The sequence below is a fragment of the Epinephelus lanceolatus genome, chromosome 9 (assembly GCF_041903045.1).
Source record: "Epinephelus lanceolatus isolate andai-2023 chromosome 9, ASM4190304v1, whole genome shotgun sequence".
NCBI lineage: Eukaryota > Metazoa > Chordata > Actinopteri > Perciformes > Serranidae > Epinephelus > Epinephelus lanceolatus.
In genome coordinates this window covers 39723686-39733647 of record NC_135742.1, presented here as the reverse complement: position 1 = coordinate 39733647, position 9962 = coordinate 39723686, and the positions used below count along the sequence as shown (strand labels likewise).

Genomic DNA, 9962 nt, shown 5'->3' with positions numbered 1-9962 from the left:
CAAAATGGCTAAAGAGAGGATGGGAGCAATCTGCCAAAATGCGCCTCACTTTCTTCCTTGTCCTTTGAGCTGACCATGCAGGGTGCCCAAACCTTTGCTTCAGGCCCTTTTCCTTTTTTGTTATTTTGAAACTGTAAAAGATTAAAATTAAAACGTAGTCTTGCTTAAAATATTGAAGAAATGTTTCATCTTTACCTTCATGCTTCATACCCTCATGATCAGTTCATCTTCTATTTACTTAATCATTCACAGTAAACAAAATTTCGTTATTAAGACTCAAGCTGAATATTGATTATAAGTGTGATTTCTGTGGACTGGAAAAAGAGAGTATTTCTAAGTTGTTCTTTTCCCTATATATACTGCAGAATGTTTTGGATTGGAGTTGCCAAATTTCTAAGAAAAAAAAAAGAAAACTTAAGATAAATGTTAAAATTAATAAGTCTAATGTAATGATATATTTCAGTCAAGATGAGATTGGGAAAAAACATGTTGTATATTATGCAACTCTTTATTATTTTTGGAAAATTCCATAGGCCTATTTAAAAAAACCCCACAAATGGTCAGAAACCAAACTGACATTTCCACACTTTATTAATGAATTTCAACAAGAATGCATATAACAAAAACTCTGGTTTTGTTAAATGTATGTGTATATGCAGGCTATAGCCTGTGTATATGTATAGCCTATGTATTATTATTATTATTATTATTGCTGTTGTTAGTAGTAGTAGTTTGCTTTTTTACTTTTTGTCCTCTCATACTGTTTAATTTGTTGTCTATTTATCTGTTTGTATTTTTGTAAATGAATTTGTGCACAAAAAAGAAAGTGAAGGGAAAAAACAACAAACACTATCCACGCGGCTTTTGATGGCGTCATACCCACGCGACGCAAACAAACCTTTGCTGGTAACGGTAACTAGCTAAATGACGCTGTTAACCACGAATGGATAGTCTATCAGAATTAACGTAGTATTTTGAGGGTGACAATGATTTCAGTCAGCTATATTCTGCTGTGCGGACAGTTCCTGCTGCTACTGACGGTGATTCTGTTACAATGTCTGGAAGGAATTCACTCCCAAAACTCATCGACAGTCGAGACTCCTACTACTAATGGTGTTCAGGGAGCTACTACACTGCCGTACAGCGACCAGCCGCCAGAAATGGTGAAAAATGAAATACCGGTGGAAAGTACGAATTATACAGAGCAATATGAGTACAGACCCCCGTCACCGGTCGTCCTCTGCAGCTATCTGTAAGTAACATGTAACGCTACAGTCGTCTCGCTAGCATGCTAGCGGTAGCTAATGCTAACTACGAGCAGCTGCTGATGTGAGACTGTCAAAGCAAACTGCTCTCAGCAATCTATCAAGTCATGTTCCTTTGTACATCCATGATCCAGTTTCCAAAATGTCAGCTTTCACAATACTACATCCAGAATATAACGTCTATCACTCTCTATTGAACAGTTACGAGCTATTGTGAACCAGTCTTTTCACTACATAAAAACAGGGATCCGCACTGAAACCATCTTGTATTTTTACTGTAAAGTCATAGTAATTAAAATGTCATGTGAAGTCATGCTCTACCTGTATACATTTTGTTAATAATTACAGATAGTCAGATTCTATGAATGGAGTTTGGCGTAATGCAGTCTACAGCTTCCTGTTTTTGGTCATCAGTCATTTTCACAGCAGTTGCACAATAGCTTACATCCCTCACTCTTTGTGTTTCATTATACATGTGTGTTAAAGACCAGAGGAGTTCATCTACTGTCAAGACCCTGTAGATCATGCAGGCAACCACAGTGCCTTTCTGGAGATGGGACATGGTTGTGTTGGGGTAAGTGTTTTTGGTTGTTTGTTTTGTCAGAAAGTCTTATGTTGTCAGTCACCCAGCACTAATTCATTTACTGTTTCTGTTTTTAGTGGGGTGGCCAGACTCAAAAAGAAGTGAACCACACACCGGTTATCTGCACTGCACTCGATGATATAGAGTGTGCTGGACCCAGAGAATTCCTCAGAGGAAGTGTGCCATGCATCAAGTAAGGGAGCCCTGCTGGACAGTTGCAGTTGTGCAATCTACATGTGCCAAAACTGTCACACAAACCTTCATGTAAAATAGTGTTGATTTAAAGGTATAGGCCTACTAACCAGGATTTTCCTAAAAAAAAATACCCTAATGCATAGATGCAAACAAAAGTAATCCCTCTCAAACATCACTGGAGATTCACAGATTGCAGTTTTTCTCGGCAATTCTGATTTATGATTCTTTAAAAGTTTGACCTGGTGATTCAGATTTTGGCTGATTCCCATTTTCTCTTACTAAGAACTATAATTGACAGCATACACAAACATTTTTACAAGCCATGGCAATGTTGTGACAGCTGGATGTGTTTACACTTTGTGGGTCTTTTTTTTAATAGGTGAGTACGTCTGTCTGTGTTCAGTCTGTGGATAGATTTTGTCAACACGACAGTGTCGTAAGCATTTAAAATGCAATCGTGAAACTTTACAGACGTGTAGTTGAGATCAAAAGGAAGGGTCAAATTTAAGATGGGTGTGATTTGAACAAGAGTATAGTAAGAGAGGAAGCAGGGAAGGAGGCACTTGATCATCTGTCTTAAAATGCTTCCAGAAACTCTCATTGGTTCATATTCTTTTTTTAATTGTGTTTGTTTTAATGACCTAGTGTATCTGAAGCAGTTTTTATTAGCCATGCTAGTGACAGGGATCTAGGATGGCTGTGTCGGTTTACATTTTCTGTTTGAGGCCAAACTGAATATCTCAGCTGATGGATTTCCAATACATTTGTACAGAAATGAATGGTCCCTATGGGTGTGGATCACACTGACTTAAGTGATCACTCAACCTTTCCTCTAGTGATACCCAGTGAATAGACTGGCACCAAATTAGTCCCCATGTGATGTATTATATATGCATATTATTACTGGTAAAGTGGGTGCTTGGTGTTAATAGGGTTATTCCACAGGGATTGTTCCTGACACTATATGCTGATGTAAATGAAGTGGTCCAGGGTTCAACGCTAAGGTTTTTTTTCACTTGCCCGGTCGGGCAAGTTGGTCAGAGATCTACTTGCCCGAAGTCAGTTTTTACTTGCCCTATAAAAATTGTTTAATTTAAGCGGCTATCAAATAACAAAGACTGCAGTTATTTTTATGTTATGTAATCTTTATTCACACTGTATTTATTAATTAAAACAACATATGTCATGTATTGTAGCTTAATTCCTACACAAAAATGACAGTGTCAAGGCTTAAAGTGAAAAATTTGTCAATCATTCTCCATCTATAATTTTGCGCCCTACTTGAGCCATGCCCACCTCTATTTATTTTTCACCCCTCTCTCCAGTTCTGCTGTATTAACACTGGATTTAATATATTTTGCTTCCATCTCTCTGCCCTGCTCTACTCTACTTCAACGCTACTTAGCTCTCTCTCTACTCTACCAGTAGACTACAACATCCACCTGTTGCACAAAACGCACACAGCAGTGTTTCCTCTGAGATGGAGTTGTAGCAGCGGAGGTGAAGCACACGCATGAAAGAGACAGAAATGACACGATGGCATAACATCATAAATAGTATATTGTTATGTTATTATATGAAGCGTCCGTTGCGCAAAATAATATCAATGGGGGCTGTGGGCAGGTAATTGTTACACAGCTGTGCCTGTGACTTCAGGCAGAGAGACTGCTGCATCAGAGCAGAAGAGCACGTTTTAAAATACATTATTTTATCAATTAGTTATTAACTTTTACTATTTTTAGCAACTTGCCCGATCGGGCAAGTGAGTTGTTAGTTTACATGCCCGACCGTGAGTTTTACTTGCCCCGGGCAATCGGGCAATCCTTATTGTTGAGCCCTGCCTGGTCATAACAGTGATGGTCTGTGGAAAGTTGTTCTTGTGTCTGTTAGTTTTGGCCTACATTGCTCTGTAGCACCTGTCAGAGGGGAGAAGCAGAAACAGGTTGTGTCTGGGGTTTGAAGGGTCTGCAGTGATGTTACCCACCTGTCTTTTGACTCTGGAGGTGTGTAAGTCCTGAATGAAGGGCAGGCTGGCACCAATGATTTTTTTCTGCAGCTCTGACTGTCGATTGTAGTCTGGTCTGGCAGGTTGAGTACATCCTCTGCTGGGCCTTCTTTTTGACGGTGTCGATGTTTGAAGTCCACTCAAGGTCCTGGGAGATGGTGGCTCCCAGAAACCTGAAGGTTTCCATAGCAGTCATGGGGTATTCAGTACAGTGATGGTGGCAAATGTTTTTTAGTTTTTAGAGCATTCAGCTCCAGGTTGTTCTGACTGCATCAGAGAGCCAGATATTCAACCTCCTGTCTGCAGACGCCAGTGCCAAATGAGGCTGTTGAGCATGCAGACTTCAGGGGTTTAACAGACAGTTTTCATAAGGTGCAGTTGTTGTAAAGGTAGGACAGTGGAGGGGAGATCACCATCCCTGGCACCAGTGCTGATGGTCTGGGTGCAGAATATGATTTTCCACAGCCTCACCTGCTGCCTCCCGACTGTCAAGCATTTTGTGATCCACTGACATGTGGGCGCGGGGATGGTGAGCTAGGTGAGTTGAGTGTGAAGGATGTCTGGGATGATGGTGTTGAACGCCGAGCTGAAGTCCATAAAACAGGATCCTTGTGTAAGAATGCTTGTATGCAACACCAAGTACTAGGTGAAATGTAATGGCACAGACGCTGTTGAAAAAAACATGATACATATCAATGAGATCATCATGTAAACAATAAATGTGAGCTCTCAGTGTAATTAAAATCCATTGAAATGCGTCGACGACAGCAGCAGAGACTGAATACAGTATGTATAGATAAGACTGAGCACTGAGGCTAACGCATACATACACTAAGAAAAATTGGTAGGACAGCTCAGACGTGATCACAGATTTACATGACCTGCAGTGTTCATTGTTTGAGATGTGTCTACCTTTGCAATATGCACCACACATACTTCCAGAAATACAAATCCAGTTAAGACATTCAGAAATTGTGATTCAGCTAATTCAGGTGAAGATCTGTGGTATCAGGATCTCACCACCAGAGGGCAATGTTTCCAAATGTATAAAACCATGACTTTACTGTTTTTTTTGGGCCATGTTTTCACAGTACACCATGTTCTCCCAGCATCTCTCTGCATTCATCAGCGCATGAGCTTAATCTCCGTAGTATCTGCATAGAGATGAGAGAGGTGCAGCGGCTGGACACAATCAAAGCTGCACCTGTACAAAGACATTGCTGCTATCTCGCACTTGGATAAATGCTACCTTAGTGAAGATTATATTATTCACTTCTGTTCAGACTGCGTGCAAACCATTATATTGTATGGAACAGGTGCTGCTTTTATTGTATCCGCTCGCTGTAGATCACACCTGCAGGTGTTTAACTGGCTTCTTATAAAGTCGTGTTGTTTGTTTCATCATTATCATATAATTCCTTTATTTCTGCTTGAATACTGGCAGAATTACTTTGTAACATAACTTAACACTGGACATCTGCAGCTTCAGAAAATACACAAACAATGGAGAGTCAAGATATCACAGAGGACCTACAGTATTGAGCTCATTTTTTAAGTATTGTATTTAAAGTTTCTAATAGAACATGTTTACATGCTTTAATGTAAAAAAAAAAGCAACTTTATTTTCCTCATACTGTTTTTGCTGGAACACCTGTATTCATCCTCTATCTGAAACACTCTGCTTAGTGCCTGTCTCCTGAAGACCCCCTTACAAAAAGCCCAGTCTGCTCTGATTGGTCAGCACTGAGTCTCATCTCAGTGTCTCTGCACCATCATTGCAGCAGGAAAATGACTGTAAGTGAGAATAGCACGCTAATATCACCAATAAAAGCTTCTAATCTCAACTGGACAAGTTCCAGCAGGAGTATGATCTGAAATTGGGAAGAAATTAACAACATCTGCAACCAAGATTACATGTTTCCCTGGTGTTAACATGTAGCTACATGTAGCAGCGTAGGCTACATGTAGCTACATGTAGCAGCGTAGGCTACATGTAGCTACATGTAGCAGCGTAGGCTACATGTAGCTCATTTTTTTATTTTTTTAAATTATTTTTATCATGTAATAGTGTCACACTGTAGCCAGTAGTAGAAAAAAAAACAGAAGTGGGACCGAGTCATTGTTTTGCAAGTCATAAGTAAATATCAAGTCTTGGCACACAAGTCCCAAGTCAAAACAAGCAAGTCCTGAGTCAAGTCACATGTCAAGACTGACAAGTCCCAGAGTCATGCACTCTTCACCGTGTAATACCATTTTAACAAAGAGTGATTATATATTACATTAAAAAAATCATTATTACTTTTAAAAAAATGTTAAAATAAATTAGTTAAAATAAGTTTGTTGAAATTTTTGTGTCCCTTCCTGTAACTTTTGACCTACGCATTTTGCACACTGCAATTTGTTTTTAGTCAACCACTGCATAGTTTTTGTACGTAAACAGATAATCTTTGGCATCATTTCTTTATCAACTGGTTCTCAGTAATGTTAGTTCTTAATGATTCCCTCCTGCAACTTGATTGGATGCTTTTTCAAACAAAGTGGATCAGAGGAATTAAGTGTGGACTTGCTGGAAATGAATAGCATTAATGTCAGCTGATTCAGGAAATGAAGAGAAATTAATTGATTTGTGTCGCATTTTTACATCACATATGTTTAACCTTTGGGTTTGGGGGAAGGTATCAGGTATTTTCAAGTTAAAAGGCTCGAGTCCAAGTGAAGTCATGAGTCATCAGTGTTAAAGTCTGAGTTGAGTTCCAAGCCTTTTTGATTTTGTCAAGTCGAGTCTAAAGTTATCATATTTGTGACTCGAGTCTAACTTGAGTTCAGGTCATGTGACTCAAGTCCATTGTCTGGAAAAAAACAGTTGGAAACAGCGGGATTAGAAGGATAGGAATGTTGATGTTTTTGCCCACAGGGGTTACTTCTGCATAATGTTCACCTCAATATTTAACACTTTGGCCACATTCAATATGAATTTGCTTCACTGTAGCACTTTATACAAGACACAAAGTCTGGAAAAGGATAACAGGACTCCTTTAAATGGTGTTTACATCAAACCTAACATTCAATATTGGTGATCTATTTTTTGCACATATTTGGATATTAAATTGCCTTAAATGTTTTCTTTTGCACAGATACACTGGACACTATTTCATCACCACGCTGCTGTACTCCTTCTTCCTGGGTTGTTTTGGGGTTGATCGTTTCTGCCTTGGCCACACTGGCACTGCTGTGGGGAAGCTGCTCACCCTGGGAGGCCTGGGAATCTGGTGGTTCGTGGACTTGATCCTGCTCATCACTGGCGGCCTGATGCCCAGTGATTACAGCAACTGGTGCACCTACTACTGAGACGCACAGCAGAGTGTGACCAAGGACTCGGGCCGTTTCTGAGCCAGACATTATCAGTTAAATATTGAGAACTCCAGTGATGTGGCCACAGCCAGACACTAGTCTGTGGCTGGCTTGCTCCAAAGGGATTTACAGCTCTGCTTTGCAAAGTGGAGTTCAGGGACCTCCTGAGGACTCCTGACAGGGTCTGTGGGGCTCATGAGGAGTAATTTAATTTAATTCTAATTTAATCCACTTGAAATTTCCCACAGAATGCATAAGAATATCTATTGTATTCACAGCTTTCACCAGAGCGACAATGATGACTGTGCTACTTTTTAGTTCTAAATGTCATCTAAGGTCACTTTCACTCTGTAGACGAGCTCATATGGTCATTTGTTACCATTAGTTGTGGTCTGCTTCATGATGTCACTGACTGATAGGAGGAGGACACAAGTACAACACACCTGTGTTTTGAGTGGTGTATTGGGGAAAATCACCGCACTCATATCGTGGCATGCATATGTTGTGTTACCATGGTTACCAAATTATTTGCATGAATATATACAGTACATTACTCACAAGATTGCCTCCTTGACAGCTGACACGCAGTGGAGGGATCTAATAGTAGTTTGTGCTAAAATCCCACATCAGCCATCATTAAATCAGGTGGTTGGTTGTTTGGCTGTCACACCACAAACAAACTGCTTCAGAGTTCAGACTGAGGCCACTTAAAAAGGAAGCTCTCGCTCCAATTGTTTTGTCCGTGCTAGAGAGAATCCAAAGGAAAGTCCAAGTGGACACTGGCATCAATAATTTATGGTGTGAAAACAAAACAATCCAACCGACCACAGTACCTTGTCATAGTAAATATGTACTTTTAACCTGAATAAAAACATGGTAGGACAGCCATTTTTCTCCCTTTGTACGTGTTTGTTACTATGATATACACGCTCCAGTTTCAGTCTATACTAGTGATAGTCATTATTTGTTATTTCTGTATGGTTTCTTTGTGCACCAGAGAGGATAAATACATAAGGCTCAGTGTAGCTTGACTTACTGTCATTTTTTAAAATCTTTCCCCACGTAACAGTTGGCATTTTCAGACCAGACAGTTCTGGGGGCTCATTGAGAAGAGCTGCCCACTGGGGAGGAATTGCCGATTTTGACTTCCTGCAGTGCATGGAGTGTCCATAATATTCCCTAGCAACTGTTAGTGTTGGGTATCCAAATGACCAATGGAAATACGTTTTATTACATCATCTATTCAACATGTATCTCCATTGACTGTCAGAAGTGTCCATCAAAGCGCATAGAAAGTCAAAATCGTCAAAAGTGGAGATACGTGTTCTTCATCAGACAGCGACGATATGTTGCAATGACTTTTGTGAGTCAAAATCGCTTTGTATCTCCAGCATCGCATATATGATAATAATAATAATAATAATATTAATAATAATGATGATAATAGTAATAATAATAACAAATTTTATTTGTATTACACTTTACATTTTAGCAATCTCAAAGTGCTACAGATTATTAATACAATTTAAGAATTATTAAAAATGATAAATGATGATATATGATCTGCAATAAAAAAGCATATTGCTAGTCTTCCAGGAAAAAAAAGATGAATATCAGGTAATGATGTGAAAAGTTTCTTGTTATAACAAGTAGGGCTGGGAATCACCAGAGGCCCCACGATCCGATATTATCACGATACTGAAGTCACGGTACAATATTATTGCAATTTTAAACGTGCTAAGATATGCTGAGTATTGCGATAAAATATATTGAAATTTATCGCAGCAAATGTATCTAGTACACACAAAAAAACCTGATTATATTATTCTAGTAGGTTACCCAACGTTTAATTTATATTTTTTATATTAATAATTTATGTAATAAAAAAATTGATACTTGGTGTCTGTGTGACAACAGAGTATTGGCACACAAAAATATCACGATACTATGCTGTATCGATATTTTTTATCTAATAAGATGGTTTTCATGTTTTCACAAGATATTTTTTAATGTTATAACAAGAAACTTTTCTTGTCTTTTTTTAAAAAAGAAACTTGTTATAATAACATAATATTTATCTTGTTATAAAACATTTCACACTGGAAAAAAAACATCTTGTTGTAACAAGAAACTTTTCACATTATTACCAGATACTGAGTCGTCGTTGTCGTCCCCCCCCCCCCCCCGTGGCAGCAGTATGCTTCTGGATTCTAAAGTGGGGACTTCACTGTTGCTGGTGTTTGCCATTATTGTTGTCTGTTGTTGACACAGTTAACAGGTTTTTGAAAATCAAATTTGCCAGTGCTGCATTTGCTGTGTTCGACCAGTCTATGTACACTTAGGCTGTCTGGATCAATCACCATACACTTCACGTCAGTTTTGGTTCCTCTTCTGCCAGGAGAGCGCGTCCCTCAAAATGGCATCCTAAGAACTATGATCGTTGCTAGTTCTTGTGGTGCAGACTAAGCAGAAAGGTTTGTTCTTAAAGGTAGGATCTGGAGGATTTTCAAACAAAACAAAATATAGACATATACAAATGAAATCCTGCTTAATCATCACCTAT

The 9962-nt window shown here is 39.0% G+C and overlaps 1 protein-coding gene across 1 annotated transcript; it reads left to right on the top strand.

Annotated features, from left to right (window-relative positions):
* The first annotated feature begins 883 nt into the window (after positions 1 to 883).
* On the top strand, positions 884 to 8288 carry tm2d2 (TM2 domain containing 2). The gene is made up of 4 exons (XM_033618548.2): positions 884 to 1252; positions 1752 to 1839; positions 1926 to 2041; positions 7183 to 8288. The coding sequence occupies exons 1-4, from the start codon at positions 987 to 989 to the stop codon at positions 7394 to 7396; spliced, it is 684 nt and encodes a 227-aa protein (XP_033474439.1). The 5' UTR covers positions 884 to 986; the 3' UTR covers positions 7397 to 8288.
* Positions 8289 to 9962: the final 1674 nt, after the last annotated feature.

What these genes read in the sequence shown, in the direction of transcription:
- tm2d2 (XM_033618548.2), top strand. Translation starts at nt 987, where the DNA reads ATGATTTCAGTCAGCTATATTCTGCTGTGCGGACAGTTCCTGCTGCTA. An exon ending in TGGGACATGGTTGTGTTGGG is followed by an intron (nt 1,840 to 1,925) that starts GTAAGTGTTTTT and finishes TTCTGTTTTTAG; the next exon opens with TGGGGTGGCCAGACTCAAAA. An exon ending in GGAAGTGTGCCATGCATCAA is followed by an intron (nt 2,042 to 7,182) that starts GTAAGGGAGCCC and finishes TCTTTTGCACAG; the next exon opens with ATACACTGGACACTATTTCA.